We start from the raw sequence: 17507 nt of genomic DNA, 5'->3' as shown, positions 1-17507 counted from the left end.
TCATGTGACCAAGAAAAATGATTTAATTGCACTTTTGGTCCCTGGCTTATACACATTATGTAGTTTTGGTCCTTAAAGTCCAAAAATTGCATTCACATTTATATAAAAACAAAAAAAAAAACCAGAAAATGATAAGTATTCATATTCTTCAAATTTAATTACATATTTATTAAATCATACTCAGGCATAATATTATAAATTTTAATTTTAAATAATTAAAAACATATGTATTGATTTGTGTATACTTTATAGAATAATAAAAATATATTTAATCAATACATTTAACTTAATATAAAAGATATCGGAAAAAAAAAACATGAAGGATTATATATAAATAATTTCAATTTAAATTAAATAGGATGGAAAGAGAAACAATTATGATTGTTATCAAAACATTACTGAATAAGAATTTAAATAGGTATTTTATAAAATCATAATCAGGCATAGTAAAATAAATTTTAATTTGAGTAGAATTTTTGAAGAAGATGAATAGTTATCATTTTTTATTTCTTTATTGTTTTTTTATTAATTTCGATGCATTTTTTGAACTTTAAGGACCAAAACTACACAATGTGTATAAGTAGGGGACTAAAAGTGCAGTTAAATCATTTTTCTTGGTCACATGAGAGGCATGCGCGTTGCCACATAAGACTTCTCTATTAAAAATTGGACGGAAGGACTAACGCTGCAAACGGGAGGGAACGTGAGGGACTGTTCTTGTAATTAAATTAGGTGAGGGACTAAAATCGTGGTTTTAGTAAACGTCAGGGACTAAAGTTGCAATTAAGCCAATTAAAAACTAAGAATTAAAAAATCAAAACCTAGAAATACAGATGTAGTTTTCCTAATTGGTCTCTCCTATAATTTACCAATGGAATTTTACCATAGTATGAGCATGATGATTATACCCTTACGTTTATCTTTTAAATGACATAATATAATTTAATTGGTAAAGACATATAACGAAACTGTTCAGAATTCAAATGTGAGTTGGAGTCACATATGGTTAACAATGAGTGAAGTGAATACTTTATATGAGATCTATAAACTCAATACCTTAAGATTTTGGGTAAATATGTTGTGTCTAAATCTCTTGGTGATCTTTGATGTTGGCCCATTGATACATGATCTCATGATTTAGGCTCCACCTGTCTCCCAACAAGTGGTATCAGAGACGATGTTGGTGTAGCCACGAGACAGCTCCTTGTATCGAAAATTTACCTGGCGATGTGGTCAGGCTGCGTGTTCTGTTGACGCCGTGAAGCGAACGACAATGCAAATGTGAATAGCATGAGAATGTAGTAGTGACTCGCACTTGAAGAGAGGTTTCAATCCTAGAAAAACATGTGCTGAAATTATGAGCTGTAATATTGCTTGGATGTTGAACATGTGGATCTTGGTATCTAACATATGGGGTTGCTTTTTCTTGTTCCTGTTATTAATATGAGGAGTGTACCTGAGAGGAGGCATGATCATGTTAACCACATTTTATGAGGAGTGAATCACAAAGTACACTACATATTTTTCCCAAAATCCTAAGATAATAGGTGTATGAGTCATTTCACTTATAAACTATTCATTAGTCTCCTCTTTTTTTAATTTGAGACTTCTTTATATATTTTTTCTTATTACTCACACTTAAAGAATTCCCAACAGTTCCAAATATGGTGGCACATTATAGCACTAGCCAATCTATCATATCAGAATTAGGATTGAAAGTGGTGTCCTAACTATATAGATGTATTAAATTCAACATGCCCTCTCAACTACTAATTGAACCCAACCAACCAATGAACTTTTTCACTGGGGTCATCTATACTGCTCCACCATTAGAAAATTGCTCGGTGAGTATAATGTAGCTTTTTTTGGGATATTAATTTGCTCTACTCCCATCAAGTGCTTACCTTGATGACAAACTAGCAGGGTACTATAACATTTCCCCATCATAAAGCAAACAACTCAGCAAAGCGAAGTGTAACACCCTCTAAACCCCGCATAATAATATATCATAAATCAGAGTAAAATGCATAACACAGAGGGTGTCACACTTATTCTCCAGAAACATAAATCAAAACACCTGTCATGCTCATAATAAATATATAAATTTTCCAACTTTAATGTCGCAACATCATATGCATAGCACAGCGGATTTATTTCAACTCCAAAATTTAACATAAAGAGAGTTCATAGGTAACTCTTAACATCAAGGTACAAAACTAAACGTTTCCCGGTGTTACATAACAGAGCATGACTCCCCTAACTAAACCGTAAATGAAAGACTAGCTCCTCCAACTAACCCTCGCGAGAAGCTCCACTATCTTCGGTACCTAAGCGATGTCGCATAGAACATCATTCCAACAGAAGGGTGAGAACTCATATCATATGGATAAGCATAATAATAAATAATGTAAAAGCTTATCTATGCTCCACATAAATTACTCACATTCACTAACAAATAATAAATTATGTAATTTTAACATAATTAATCAAGTTCACAGTTATGGCAAATACTCCATAAATTATAGCTCAATTAGAACATATATAATAGTCTCTAATTACCACCACATCAAATCTCTCCAAAAATATCACCATAACACATATGACTCAAGTGAGACCCGTGCAAATGCCTTTGGTACCAAAGTTGTTATCCTTAGCGGTATCACCGCGTCCACTCCAGACAGATAACCACCAATAAAGCCCTCGCTCTAGGCTTCAAAACCACTCCAGTTTTGGGACAAGTCACTAGCCTCCACGAGAACTAGCAAACATTGCCTCTTGATAACTATGCAGTGTATTGTGCAAAACTCAACTAACATATGCATATTCAGACCATCTCCAAGTCCTAATTATTTTAGCATATTCATCACCAGTTGCACAAAACACATATTACATGTTATCAATTATACAACTTGCAATCACAACAACTTAGCATCTCAAACATAACATCAATTCATAAACAACATCATATAATGATTATTAAAAATAGATGTAAATTAAATATAATTCATATATAACAGGTTCTGCAACTATTTCCTAAAGACTGGATTTCTCTCTAAATTTTCCCAAAAACTCGCGACATGCTCATGCTCGCCATCTCGCGACATCTCACTGCACAACTCGCCATGTCGCGACATCTCACGACATCTCCCTACGCAACTCGCCATGTCGCGACATCTCACGACATCTCCCTACGCAACTCGCCATGTCGCGACATCTTGCGACATCTTCCTGCGCAACTCGCCATGTGCGCGCACCACACATCTAATGAACTATTAAACAGATGTAAATTATCAAATATACTCAGAAAAATCTAATATTTTTATCATGGTTCCGTATACACGTTTTGTAAACCTCTATATATTTTCAAGTCACAATTCAAAGTACAAAAATCAGGAAAAATCGTACACTAACCGCAGTTCGTAAGAAACTGGACAGCTTAACCTATACTCACTAAAAAACACATAACTCGAGCTACAGACGTCGGAATGACGTGAAACCAGGGGCAAAAGTTTCGTAACAGAAAAACCTACAACTTTTATGAAGACTACTTCTTCAAATTCGGCCATTAACATAGCACGAAAAAGGGTACAAGAGAACGTAAATTTCTGCGCATCATGCAAGCCTATCATCTACCCCCAAAATCATCTAAAAACCAAACCCTAACTATTTCAATTTGGGAATTTTTGCAACCTAGGGTTCCTAAATCATGCTTTCTATCATTATCCACTATCATACCAATCCATAAAACATGATTTCAAACCCTTACCTCTTGTAGATCAGTTCTAAGTTTTCTCCTCTTTTCTCCTCTCCTTCTCTGCTTTCACGTGTTTCTTGTTCTGCTTCTCTTCTAATCCTTATTTTTTTTTCTTTTTTTTCTTTCTATTTCACTCCTAACCCTTAAATAGCCATACAATGGGCCCCACTCTCAATTACTCACACTAAACCCTAAAACCTTATTTATCTATATCACATAATCACTTAATTATCTAACAAAATCACTTAATTACCATATACCATAATACTAATTAAAATAAAATAATAAATAACCTAATACAGAAAATGGGGTGTTACACGAAGCATGTCCAGTTATGTTTTCTTCTTTTGGTACTTCAAAAACTGTAAGTTCTTGTGAAGCATATACATGTTACTTTGAAGTTTGATCAACTGATAAAATCACTAAAAAATTCTAGTGTTTTATTGATTCGGTTTTAGAAAGATTATTAGTGTAACTTAAGAATGTTAGAATTGATTCTGAATAAGTATGCTAATCTAAGCATGCTATCAATCACATGATCGTTTAAGGTGGGGAAGGGGTTCAGATTCCAAATAATTGGGTCCTGGTTTAAAAATAAAAACATCGGAATGTTAAAACTTTGCAAGTTTTCATGAATGAATTTTGTGATTTACTTTCTTGTGCACTTAATCATATTGATGATCTCCTTCTGTGCCCCCACACTTTCTCTTAAATATTCCAACTTCCAGAATTCACAGCTAGGACCTAGGACATGAAGGAGCTATAGCAAAAATGTAACCACATAATCGGTTATTAGCAATGGATTGTTCTTTTAATGCTGGCATTTTTGTGTATCGGTGCTGTGCTCATTAGCTACTAGCTAGCTTTAATGACAAAAATGATTCAATCAAAATTGCCAACTTATATAGCTAGGTAGCCTTTAATTTAAAGCCATTCCATTATTCCAGTCAATAAAAAAGAAAAACAATTTTGCGAGTTATAAGATACATTGTTCTGTTTTGGTTGATACTGCAGCCAACTCAAGAAGTTTGTGAACAATGTGCGTAGCTTTATTTCTTTGGCAATCCCACCCACTCTATCCGTTCCTTCTTTTGAATAACAGGGATGAATATCACAATAGGCAAGTTTTCTTTATTATTTTTCTTTAAAAGCGTTTGGTACTTGTTTGATTGGTTAAATATGCATGCATTTGCTTGTCATTAACTTTCAATTTTATGTAAATGTTGATTTGGATGAAGGCCTACGAAGCCAGTGTCATGGTGGGAAGGTTGTGATATAGTGGGAGGGAGGGACGAAATAGCAAAGGGTACATGGTTAGCTTGTTCCACACAAGGAAGGGTGGCTTTTCTGACCAATGTTTTGGAGCTTCATACACTCCCTGTGGCCAAAAGTCGAGGAGACCTACCCGTTCTGTTTCTCAAGGTATAAGCATGGGCATTAGTCCTCTGTTATTTTCTTTCCTGAACTGAATTTTATATGATGATATTTTCATGTTAAATTTTTTGGCCATGATAGGTACACATTAAACAGTATAACACCTCACAAATTAAATATGCCACTTTCTCTCTATCTTTAACTTTTTTCTAATGTTTTATTGTTTTAATACATATGAATCCTCTAACCACAATCCGACATCGGTTTTTAAAAGTAACAATATGCAGAGTACTTTAAAAAAAGTCCAGCAGCTTGGGAACATTTTAATGATGCTACAATATTGATGTGTTTATTGGCGGAGGTTGAAAACACCCCACTAAACGCGTACGCCAAACAATAGTTCTAGAAATGCAGGGTCTACGTATCATTACTCTTCACTTTTTTATCACTGCATCATACATCCTATTCATTATTTATCTCTCTATTCTTTTACTTCCACACTCCAGATATGTCTACACCCATTGAGTATATCAGAAACGATAAAGATTTTTGAACTACACATTTCTAGCGACACACCTGCAGTAGGTGACAATTTTATCACTACAATCTGCAGTGTTTATAAAAAAGAATTATCTCTGCAGAAACACTGTGGCAAACTGTAAATTTCAAACTGTCACAAACTGGTGTCACATATGTTTTAGTGGGAAATGTTTGTATTACAATTACAAATTAACATCCAAATTTACTGTTCATTTTAATTTCTTCATTTTTTTTTCTGTTTTTCAGAGCAACAAGCATCCCAAAGAATTTGCAGAAAGCCTGAAAACAGAGGCTCCATGTTACAATGGCTTCAACTTAATCGTGGCCGATGTTACATCAAAATCCATGGTTTACATCTCCAATAGGCCCAAGGGACAACCTATTACCATTCAAGAGGTTCCGCCAGGGCTGCATGTTCTTACAAATGCAAAGTTAGATTCGCCATGGCATAAGGTTGGTTAACAAAGATTGACCCCAAAAAAATTACTTAATAGGTTTTTTCTACCGTGAACCACGAAAAATATGGTTCACAAGTTAAAAGAGTAGATAAATTTTAGCATATAAAAGACATATTGTAAATAACATCTATTAAATGCAAGCTGTAAAAATATAGTTCGTGGGTGGATCAGTTTTTAACATGGTTATTATAAAATTGTTTCAATAAACGTTATCTATCACGAACTAAGAAAAATGTGATTCATGAAGTAAAACACATTTTCTACAAATTAATTTTATCACATTCTAAGAATTATATTGTAAATAATATTTACTAAATACATGGTTCATTAGTAAATCAGAATTGGACATAATTTACCGTAAAATTATTTATGATAAAAGTAAAAGTAATATTTATATTTATTTTGACATATGGGAAAAAAAGTAAAATAAACTTTGGGTCAAACACAAAATAATAAAAATGTATTCCATGGTTTCCCTCAAAATTCTGTGTTTAATTTTTATGATCTAAATTAGCAACTAATTTAGATCCATTTTCTATTTTTATTCTCCCTTCACATACCTACCAATTATAGGGATCTGTGGTCCATAGATGATGGATGAGAAAAACAATTTCTTTGTACATTTGGTACATGAGTCTTTTTTAGTGTACCACATTTTTCGAGCAAACAAGACACATGCAGTTTGTGGAAGAAACTGTAGAGTTTTTATAAGCTAAATGCATGGTCCACAAATTATTTATGTTGAAAAAGTTGAAGAATACACTAACAGTTCTCCATTTTACGATAAAATATCATTATATATCAGTTATTTACGTTCTATGCAAGCTATTAGAAAAATATAAATTATTCCTTCCAAATCCTGAAGTTCATTATAGGCGATTGAGTATCTTGTACATAATAAGGAATGTGTGAGTTACCTCTTGTAGGCTCTGCGCCTTGAATTCAGTTTTAGACAACATGTTGCCAAATATGGGGAAGGTGAGATACCTGTGCAGGAGGTAATTCAGAAGCTAATGAAGGACACAGTTAAAGCTGACAAAAATTTACTACCTCGTATATGCTCACTTGATTGGGAATTCAATCTTAGCTCCATTTTTGTTGAAGTACAAACACCAATGGTAACTTAAAAATTTCAAACAAAGTGATCAAAATCATGGAAGATTGGAACCTATATATGATAACAGAAATCCTATTATATTATGTGCAGGGTCTATATGGTACTAGGAGTAGTGCTGCCTTAACCGTGAAATCAAGTGGACATGTAAGCTTTTATGAACTTTATCTCGATGGCCACATGTGGAAGGAGCATGTTATTGATTTCCATATCCGAAAGTTGAAGTGGATAGAGGCTATATAGAGATTCATGGATGAAGTAACCTACGCAAGAGCAATAAAAGAAAAAGAAATAATAGCTTGCTAGCTTTCTATAATGTATTCCACTAGGATATAAACCCGTGCTATGCACGGGGTCTTCATATGTAATTTTTTGAGGTTTATGATTAATAGAATTTTATAGAAACTAACTGTGCGTACGTTTATAAATAGGGGTAATATCACAATTATATTATGAAAAGTTAATTGCAGTATCGGGACGTATGATGATATTTTGTTATTAGTAGATTATACGTAATAAGTTATAGCCCAAAAATAATGTAATTTATAAGTGTTTATTATTCAAATGTAGATACACCATTATATTTTAGATACAGCATTATATTTTATACATATAATTTAAAAATCTAAAAATAAAAATAGAGGCTAAACAGGTAGTGTGAATTTCCATTACTTGTTTCCATTACTTGTAAAACTACCGGATTTATGCCAAAATAAAAATTTAGTTTGTTAATTAAAATTAAAAACAAATCAAATGTAAAAAAGTTTCACACCCCTTCGTTGTATAAAAAAGGGGAATATATTAAAGGATTTAAGCTATAAAGTCAAAAACAAAAGCAACAACATTAATTTAAAGGACACAATAACAGATTTTTTGGCACAACTTGATAACACTTGACAACACACAAAAAAGGACATGTACTAAACAAAATATTCGACTACGTCGTCTGAAGAACATTAGATCATCGACACTGCTTGGAAATAAACAACACGAAATCATCAAACAAACACTTCAGCAAATCACGCTTTAGTTCCAATGGACTTCAACTTTGTAAGTATATTCCTGTTGCATCTTAAAGAAGAGCATTTGATCCCTAAATCAGACACTTTGAGCCCTGCATAACTGATACCAGCCTGTCCCAAACACGCACTACCGAGCCCTACCCTTAGCCCATTTCAGTGTCCATTCCTCTATAGTCTCATTAGGCAATATCATATTTAGTGAATTAGGTCGGTGTTGGAGATGCTCAATCACAACAGCAGTAGGAATAGGCTACAAAAATTAAGGTTGCGGGCCAGGGATAAGGATTTCCTACATGCTTTTGGAGAATGGTATTGCGTGTATTGCTGATGAGTTGAGGATGATATTGCTGCAGCAGGAAGGAAATTTTTAATCTGATTAATGAGTGATATGGTTTTGATGTTATTGGAAAGGTCAAAGGAGTAGTAAGGTAAGGTATGAATAGATGCAGCGTGTTTAAATGCTGGGAGACTCTGGCATCTGAATTTCAATTGGCATGGTGCGGACTAGAAGTGCATCTTGGAATTCATGAAGCTTTGTTATATATTGTTGGGATTCATTAGCGATATTGGGGGCATGGTCTTGACAACAATATGATATGTGGCTTTTAATTGTGAGGATCTATGTGAGAAGAAGGTTGATAGTTTTGCAGGGTTCATTCTTGGGCATTTGGCAGAGTTGCGTCAGCTTAATTGGTTGATGAATTTCCATGGCTGAAATTGCTGGTGTTAGGAATCAGCTTTGGCATTTGAAGATAGTCTAGACTATAGTACTCCTTGGAGGTATCTCTATGGCTTAAGTAATTTAGTACTCTTTTTAGTGGTGTATAATAAATCAGTCCTTCTATTCTAGTCTATTGTAGTGGGATTGATTAATTTAATTTCACTTTTGATGACAAAAAAAAAAGTGTGCTTGTAGTCTTCATTTAATTACATTTTTATCGATTTACTCATTTGAAAAATTTGAACCCCTGACCCCGGGTCCTGGATCCGCCACTGCACTTCTCTTTGTTAATATACCACTGATATGAGAGTATGTTACTCCCTCCGTTCCTATATAACTGATACTTTAAGGTTGTGGCACAAATATTAAGAAGTAGCAATTAATATTCTTGTTTTACTAAAATTACTATTTAACTTCCTATTATATCCTCTATCTCTCTTATCAATTCTAACTTTTCAATTTTCCTACCAACAATAAATGAAGGGCACAATTGATAAAGTAGCATTAATGTTCTCTTGAAATTGTAAAAGTATCAGTTAAATAGGAACAAAAAAAAGAACCAAATTAGTATCAGTTATTTAGGAACGGAGGGAGTAATGTATTAAGTTGCCCCTTGCCCCCACGTACCCCACATCCATATACATATAGGAACTATATAGGCATTTTGGCGATTTGTTCCAATGTGATTATAGTTTTTGACTTTCACATCTGGTTATTGTCAAGAAAAAGAGTAAAATATATTATGCTTCACTAATTCTCTTTGCAGAAATGAGATTGTAGTTTGCATACAGGCCCAAAAGATGCTATTTGAGATTATAAAGAAACTAATAACATTAATGTTTAATGGCCCATTAGCTTGAGAAGAAAAAAGAAAAGATCGCTAGAAGATAAAATCATTGATAGAAACAGCTTCAGCTCCCCGCCACCAAAAGCTCTAGAATCTATCTTGATAGAAAAATTAATTGAATTCCGTCCATTAGGAAAATGAAAAATTAATTAATCAAACACCTGCCTATATGTATTTTTTTATACTAATCAGATGTATTTTCTTCAAATGATTTTTAATAGTATTATTATTATATTTTTAACATTCTAAATTTATATGCGTCTTTTACCCCACAATAAAAAGTTTCTGGATCCGTCACTGGTTATCACCAAAGTAGTAAAACTTTTGGCTAGTTATACTTTCCACTAAGTTCTAAGGTGGAATGAATCTATAATAGTGAACTTTAGAATAAGTGCATGTCTTATAAATTGGTGGAAATGTTACACAAGGTCAAGTTTAAAGAACTTACACTAAAGAAATTGAAGTTCAAGTTTGAAGAATGTAAATAAAACATAGAATAGGACTCATGTACTCTTTGTTAAATAGATTTTTCTTTCATTACTGAAAACATAGAATAGGACTCACTGCGGGTATGAACTTTTTTTCATTAATGAAAGAAAAATACAATATTTTATGATATTTTAATGTGAACCTTGGCTAAAAGTAAAATACTGACCTCAACTAATTTCAAAGATTGAGTAAAAATGTAAAATAAGATTTATAAATCATGTTCCAAAACATAGAATAGAAGTAGAATAGAAGATTCACGTGATGTTGTCAGAAACATGTCTGTTGAGCATTACTCCTTTTCTAGTTCCTAGTAGTAGCCAATTTTTTATTTCTCCACAACTATCCACATATTTAACATTCCTCACCCACTTCGTCGATTCTGTGACCATGGTATTCAGATTGTGGGTAATTGCAGAGGAATCGTGCTTTTAGCCACCTCCAATGATGATGTCATGGTCTGGAATCCAACAACTGGTGCTTACATGCAAATACCAATTTCCTATCATAAGCTCGGCCCAATGAATCTACCAAATGCAAGATATACTATTTTATATGGTTTTGGGTATCACGAAGCAACTGATGACTACTTCCTGGTCCTGATTCGGTACATTGCATATGTTATTGACGAGGTGCCACATTCACATCCTCGAATTCAGATTTTCTCATTGAAAACCAATGCATCGTCTTTTTTATTTATGATGTTGATTTTGAATATATGGCTGAGTTTACAGCCGGGCTGTTTTTGAATCAGTCTCTTCATTGGATGGCTAAACCTAAGGCCACAGGGATTCCAGTAGTTCTTGCTTTTAATTTGATAGATAGAAGTTTATCCGAGATTCCTCTATCACCTGTTTGTGTGGAATTGTATGAGTCTCGAATTGGTTTAGGATGTATAGGACGTTATCTCAGGGTACTAGGAGGATGTCTTAGTATGTATTACAGGGGTGGAGACCATGCTGCTGATGAGATATGGGTCATGGAAAAATATAAAGTGCCGTCTTCTTGGACTAGATCTTTTGTTCTGCCTCCTAACACTAGTTACAACACGAACAAGAAGCGCTTTTGGCCTCTATGCTATACTAAAGGTGGTGCACTTCTTGCATCAAGTGTTCAAAACTCAAGTCGTCTTGGAACAATATTGAAATTGAATGAGAATGGACAAGTGCTCGACTTGCCATAACCCGAAGATTACCCTCCTCTGCAGGAACTAAGACCACCTCCACCTAACTATTACAGTCCCATTAACCAACATCAACCTATCCAACCCTAAGCAACAAAAAAAATAAAAAACTCTCCATCCAAAAGCAACCTCCATGTAACCTTGGGTATGTCATCTTTGCACCGCCATAATCAAAACCACTGTCCACACCATAAAAACATTTGTGCAGAGTGCTCAGTCGCTAGCCCGTTGGGTCCAATGCCTTTGTCCGTTTATATCAGTTGTACACGTTTTGCAGTACCACTATAATTTACAGTATAACCCTCACCAGCAAAGCCAACCATTCACAAAAACAATTCAAATCCGCCACCGTACCACTGAGTTGCAACCACAGTGATACACTTAAAGAAACCATAACCCAATTCATATCCTCAACCAAGACTACCAATTCAATTATCACAATTTAATCAACCATAGGGATGGCAATGGGTCGGGTAGGGTGCGGGTTTTGCCAAACCCAAACCCAAACCCGAAATCAAAAACCCACACCCGCACCCGCACCCGAACCCGAAATGGGTGGTGAACTTAAACCCACACCCGAACCCATTGGGTTTCGGGTTCACCCGACCCGTACCCACACCCGCACACAACCTCAAACAAACAGTTGAACTCGGAAACCCGACCTGAAAAAGACTGTGAAGAGAGCTATATTATGTAATGTAACATTGTAATTGCCATGTTACTGTTAAATTAATATGCAAGATGCTGCATATATTGTACTGCATAAGCAGAATACTTAGGTTTCACTTATACAGATCCGGGTTCGGGTAGGGTTCGGGTGCGGGTTTGGCCAAACCCAAACCCGAACCCGAAAGTGATCGGGTAAAACCCGAACCCGAACCCGAACCCATTTAACTCGGGTTTTCATCCAAGAAATCGGGTCGGGTCGGGTCGGGTGCCCATGGGTTCGGGCTTCTCTGCCATCCCTAATCAACCACCATCAAGAAGTAGTACCAAGGATGAAGAAAAAAGATAAAAAAAATCCTACACCAAAAATGCAAAACTTGCACAAGAAAGAGGGGAGTAGTTACTAATAAAGCAAAATCGATAATCACTCCTGAGGAAAGGGTTCAAACAAATACTCTAGTTTTTATATAAATACTCCTATATTTTAGTCATACTTATTGCTTTGGAAATTTTACAAATAACCACACATGAACATGGTATCCAATCAGTACGAGGCAAGAATTACAACGATTTCATTCCCAACAAAAATAAATTTATGATGATCAAAAGATTTGACCTTCAAAGAAAACCTACAAGTCAAAGAATTACAGATTGCACCTCAAGTTTGCTAAATTTAAACTATACACATTGAAGTCTCAATTTTCTAGAAAGCTAAATGAAGTATTTCGTGATCATATCGACAAATCAAGGTCGATTACATCATTCAGTAACATAATTGACCTCATAAGCATGAGGTTCAAAGGTGTGAAGATGATGCTTGATACAAAAACACATGGCATAACTTGCAGCCAAGCCTTTCATAGGGGATATTCAAATCTCCAACTTCACAAGGGAAAACTGCTCGGTACAGTCAACTTACTGGTGAATCCCACGGCTGCTACTTTCCTCTCCAATTGAAACTGTGGCAAGGGACTTGGAAGCCCATGCTTTAGCATTGAATGCTCCTTCTTGCAGATTACTTCTCTTGCATGGCTCTTTCAGTGACTTAAATGACTGTATTATTCGCTTCAAATAAACCAACGCATGATCTGGCAAGCTCCCTAATCTTACATTTCGAATGACCCGTCTCCAAGCATATTGAAAACATATAAGTAGTGTAGGAAAAAATAAGTAGAGTAATCTCAAAACCACAAAAGCAGTGGCCAGAGCCAAATAAGTTTCCTGGCGCAGTAAATTTTCAGGGGACCTAGCCCATGAAAATGGACAGCTTTCTGGCTCAGTGTTACCATTAATCTCATTAGCTGATGGACGCCCAACATTGTCAAGGGACACTTGATCAAGTGAATCAATCCTAATCCCTACAAAGACAACAAAATAATGAAATACATACAACAACAAAATTGTGCAAAATGTGCTCCTGCATAACACGAGGAGGATTTCAATTTTTTTTTAACAGATTGTCCAACAAACAGTGCATGACCTTTATAACACCGCACCTTCCCAAGCCCAAACTGTTTCCCCTTTGTCGTGTAAAGGACACACTAATCATTTGATTGTGATACAGGACAAATTAGGCACATCCAAAGCATAACAATGATCAAGTCGTAAAATATAACCTTAATTAATCACCAAGCTATTGAGAAGAAAATGAATACTATGGAAAGAGACAAATCGTATTTGTGTTTACGTTTTTACAAAGCTTTATAAATGGGTTAAATGCAGTGATAAAATTTAAATTCCATCATGAACTGAATGTTTCTAATGAGAATCTAAAGTAAAAGTTAGAGTTAAATTTGATTCATACCATGATAGGAAAGAAAAGATAATAAAACATAAACCTCAAAGTAAGGATAAGCAATAAAAAATGGAACTTACCAGTGACATCACTGTAGAAACCAACGAGAGAACCAAGGGTTCGAGATCCCTGATAACGAACTCGCATGGTAGAATTTAAAATGAACAGCGTAGGAAAACCATGGACACCATATTTAGACAGCGTGCTGCAAGAATTGAATTGGAACTCAATGAAAAGAACCCTTAAATGAAAACAAAATATGTAAACTTGAAAACACAAACCTTGGCCTCACGGATGATTCTTCAATAGCAAAATGAGGAATTGAAGGATATAGTAGAGAGAGGACGGAGAAAACTGGTCTAAATATCCGAGAGAAAGGACACCACGATGCATAGAACAGTATAGCTACATACTCCTGATTATTTTTGTGAACCATATTCAGCGCTTTCTGCAAAGTAACCTCATCTCCCTACATAATACAAACGCACAATTCAGTGAAAAAACAATTTTACAAGTTATTACTATCTTCTATCACCAGCTACGCACTCTCCACTGCATTTGAAAGACCCTCCATATATCTTATTTGAGCTTATCCTACAAGCTACGCAAATGTTCTAGCAGCTTCCAATTTATCCATAAACTCTTCTAACCTTATCTCAGTAAGCTTCTCAGCATGTTAAGCTTATTTCAACAAGACTTTAATCTCAGCATGTTCGAATTCACTTTCAATTGTTTCAAAATCACATCTCCCATCAACAAAGCTACTCCTAATAGCTTCTCATATAATCACACCCCCTCCAAAAGTATAAACTTCTCAAGTTTCCAAACACACTCACACAAAAACATACTTTGGATTCAAAAGTTCTCATACCACCCAATCTATGTTAGACAAAAACAGAGTATCAAAAACACGAGCTGAATAGAACAAAATTCCAAAATTTTCAGAACTCCATCGATCTCTTTCTCTTATCATATTCATCACATGAAAATTATTCAAATCAAGAAATTACAATATTTTACAAATCAAATTCTTCAAAAAAGAGAAAGAATTACCTCGGTGACACCAACATAACGAATGGATCGAAGAGAATCGGGCACGGAACAGGTCTTGTCGGGAAACCCTAAGATGAAATCGAAAATGGTCTCCGCAGGACAAACGGTGGAGGAGAGAGAAACCCTACGCGGATGAGCGGTGCAGGAGAGGGTCCCACAACAGAGGAACATGGCCAACACAATCTTCAATCCCCAAATCTTCATCATCATCATCTTCTTGTTCTTCAATTTCCCTTTTCCCTTTCACGAAATCGGGAAACCCTAATTGGCGAGCATGGGTTTGAAGAAGCGAGATTGAGAAAACGAGCGAGATGAAGGGTGATAGAGAGAGAGAGAGAGAGAGAGAGAGAGAGAGAGATATAACAGGATGTGACGTGCTTGAACCTCAGTGGAAGGTTTTATTTTATTTTTTTATTTATTTTTTGAAAAATAAAAATGAAGGAGAGGGTTGGGTTGGTTTGGGAATTGGGAAGAGGAAGGTGGTGATGAGGTTACAGGTATCGGTTAGTGGGTGTGAGTGTGATCGGTGGAGGAGGAATCACCATTTAGCTTTTCTCAGAGAGAGAGAGAGAGACCTTGTTGTTGTTGTTGGATGATGGATGCTTCATGGCCTTTGTGTTTCAAGCACTACCTATGAATGAATGGATGGATGGTTTTTAGCCTTTGACTTCTCTTTATTCTTTTGATTCTATTCTATTTGATCATCTCCAACTAAATTTTCATTAATAAATGTAATGCAATATGATGAGGGACAACAACCTAAACTTTCTTACATTATAACATTCAATTATTTTATGTGACATCATTCGCTCTGAAATTGCTAGATTTATTATTTTGTTTAAATTTAAAATTTACTTTCATTAGATGTGAATGGGAAAAAAATTATCCCTAATGAAGTGGGTTTCACTTAGTGATTTAGCATTTTGTCTCTTAAATAAGTGATTGAGGATTTGATTCTCAATTTATGAATACAAAAAAACTCTTCGCCTGCCTACGAAACTCTTTGACAGCGTTCCTGCAAATAGGAAATCTTATTTCTAACAACAGAGCAAACTGTCTCCTGACAACCGTTTAACTTCCTCGTGAAAGCATCATGCCACGACTTAGAACGAGAGCTTGATCCAACTCCTTCCTCATCCTTCCTTGCAAGGTTACTAAGAGAATTTGATTTTGAATCAGTCTTAGGAAACTTAGCTAGAGCCACAAACGGTTGTTATTCTCCCACCTTCCCCCATATAGATACTTAAACGCCAAAAGAGCATGGTCCTGAGCCACAAAACGAACAAATACAAATAAAAAATTCCTCCCATGTTTCTTCAATCTTGGAACGAAAAATTTCGACATCTTTATGTACTTTACAAAATAGATCTTTAACTTGAAAATACCCCAATGATTCTAAGATTCCATCAATAAAGAGAGTCATGAAACTCCGAGACGCGCCTCCCTCTCCATGACCATCCATATTTCCGTCAGCCTCTAGATCCCCACTTTCGTCCTCCTCAGTACCCAGCTCCTGATTCCATCAATAAAGAGAGTCATGAAACTCCGAGACGCGCCTCCCTTTCCATGACCATCCCTAATTCCATCAGCCTCTAGATCCCCACTGTCGTCCTCCTCAGCACCCAGCTCCTGACCGTCAACATCGCACCTAGAGCGAGGCATTGAAGAAGAAGAAGAAGAGGATGTCTTCAATTATGGTCCTAATTTCTCCCACTTGTTTCTAGGTTTTGCAAGCTTCAATGGGATGATGCATGGATTCTTCTATATGTACCAAACACCATCCTGGCTTGAGAATCCCTTGAAACGCAACCAACAGTGCAGGTTGGTTGCCCTTTTACCCAACTTGCATCCACGTTTAGCTTCAGGGCTTCAGTAGGTGGGGGATGCCAGTATCTAATCTCATGTGTGTTCCTATCACCTCTGGTTGTTCTATTTCCTGCCTTGTTTTGTCTCTTGTATGCTTCCTGTTGCTTAAGTTGGGCAGCTTGAATCTGTCTCGGGGCATTCTCCGGACTTGGTTTCTTGCTCCATATACAGGTCTGCATCTTTCTTTCCAAATCGACCAGATAGTGCATGTAAGAGCTGCTAGATCTAGTTCTTGATCTGTAGGCTGGCTCTTGATAATCAACATCTTGGCTAGGAACAACCTGCCAAAAGAACTCAGTCCAATGGGGGAAGCTCTCCATTGGATAAGAGGTCCAAACCACACGGCTCTAGTCCACGAGCATAGGAGCAGGGCATGCTCTATAGTTTCAGGTCCAGTGTCACATAAGGGGCATCTATCATCTCTTAGGATACCTCGACGATGTATGTTTGCTTTCACTGCCAAGGCATTGTTACAAGCCTTCCGGAGAAACAGTTTAATTTTCTGTGGTACCCTACTACCCTATATACCACCCCAAATCTCCTCTAGGACATGGTGAGAGGAGTTAGCAGGCATCCCAACTGAGTTTTCCTCAACTTTCTCTCTCTGATACCCTGTCTTGACATTGTA

General features: G+C 35.9%; 3 protein-coding genes across 5 annotated transcripts; 2 read left to right on the top strand and 1 right to left on the bottom strand.

The window, feature by feature from the left end:
- The first annotated feature begins 4071 nt into the window (after nt 1-4071).
- Nucleotides 4072-7696, top strand: LOC130731931 (uncharacterized). 3 transcript variants are annotated; one of them, XM_057584092.1, is made up of 6 exons: nt 4072-4118; nt 4769-4874; nt 4993-5176; nt 5915-6121; nt 7053-7244; nt 7334-7696. In XM_057584092.1, the coding sequence occupies exons 2-6, from the start codon at nt 4792-4794 to the stop codon at nt 7481-7483; spliced, it is 816 nt and encodes a 271-aa protein (XP_057440075.1). In that variant the 5' UTR covers nt 4072-4118; nt 4769-4791; the 3' UTR covers nt 7484-7696. The 3 variants fall into 3 exon arrangements, with proteins under 3 accessions (XP_057440075.1, XP_057440076.1, XP_057440074.1); XM_057584093.1 differs by lacking the exon at nt 4072-4118 and adding an exon at nt 4309-4666; XM_057584091.1 differs by lacking the exon at nt 4072-4118 and having other exon boundaries at nt 4696-4874.
- A 3338-nt stretch (nt 7697-11034) lies between these two features.
- LOC130739716 (F-box/kelch-repeat protein At3g06240-like) lies at nt 11035-11499 on the top strand. The gene has a single exon (XM_057592101.1). The coding sequence runs from the start codon at nt 11035-11037 to the stop codon at nt 11497-11499; it is 465 nt and encodes a 154-aa protein (XP_057448084.1).
- Nucleotides 11500-12607: 1108 nt separating this feature from the next.
- On the bottom strand, nt 12608-15870 carry LOC130731641 (5'-adenylylsulfate reductase-like 4). Its single transcript, XM_057583914.1, has 4 exons — nt 15014-15870; nt 14242-14429; nt 14041-14165; nt 12608-13523 (listed from the first exon to the last, which is right to left on the bottom strand). The coding sequence occupies exons 1-4, from the start codon at nt 15224-15226 to the stop codon at nt 13081-13083; spliced, it is 969 nt and encodes a 322-aa protein (XP_057439897.1). The 5' UTR covers nt 15227-15870; the 3' UTR covers nt 12608-13080.
- Between the last annotated feature and the right edge of the window lie 1637 nt (nt 15871-17507).

Source organism: Lotus japonicus, chromosome 1, assembly GCF_012489685.1.
Source record: "Lotus japonicus ecotype B-129 chromosome 1, LjGifu_v1.2".
NCBI lineage: Eukaryota > Viridiplantae > Streptophyta > Magnoliopsida > Fabales > Fabaceae > Lotus > Lotus japonicus.
The sequence above is the reverse complement of the archived record's forward strand: the minus strand, read 5'-3'. Positions and strand labels throughout refer to the sequence as shown.

Bases quoted from the DNA above. Each gene is read 5' to 3' on its own strand.
- LOC130731931 (XM_057584092.1), top strand. From the start codon at position 4,792: ATGTGCGTAGCTTTATTTCTTTGGCAATCCCACCCACTCTATCCGTTC. The intron at 6,122-7,052 runs GTTGGTTAACAA...TACCTCTTGTAG, and splicing joins TAGATTCGCCATGGCATAAG to GCTCTGCGCCTTGAATTCAG. The intron at 7,245-7,333 runs GTAACTTAAAAA...TATTATGTGCAG, and splicing joins TTGAAGTACAAACACCAATG to GGTCTATATGGTACTAGGAG.
- LOC130739716 (XM_057592101.1), top strand. From the start codon at position 11,035: ATGGCTGAGTTTACAGCCGGGCTGTTTTTGAATCAGTCTCTTCATTGG.
- LOC130731641 (XM_057583914.1), bottom strand. From the start codon at position 15,226: ATGATGATGATGAAGATTTGGGGATTGAAGATTGTGTTGGCCATGTTC. The intron at 14,430-15,013 runs GTAATTCTTTCT...TGTATTATGTAG, and splicing joins GTTATGTTGGTGTCACCGAG to GGAGATGAGGTTACTTTGCA. The intron at 13,524-14,040 runs GTAAGTTCCATT...TTGTCTTTGTAG, and splicing joins TTTCTACAGTGATGTCACTG to GGATTAGGATTGATTCACTT.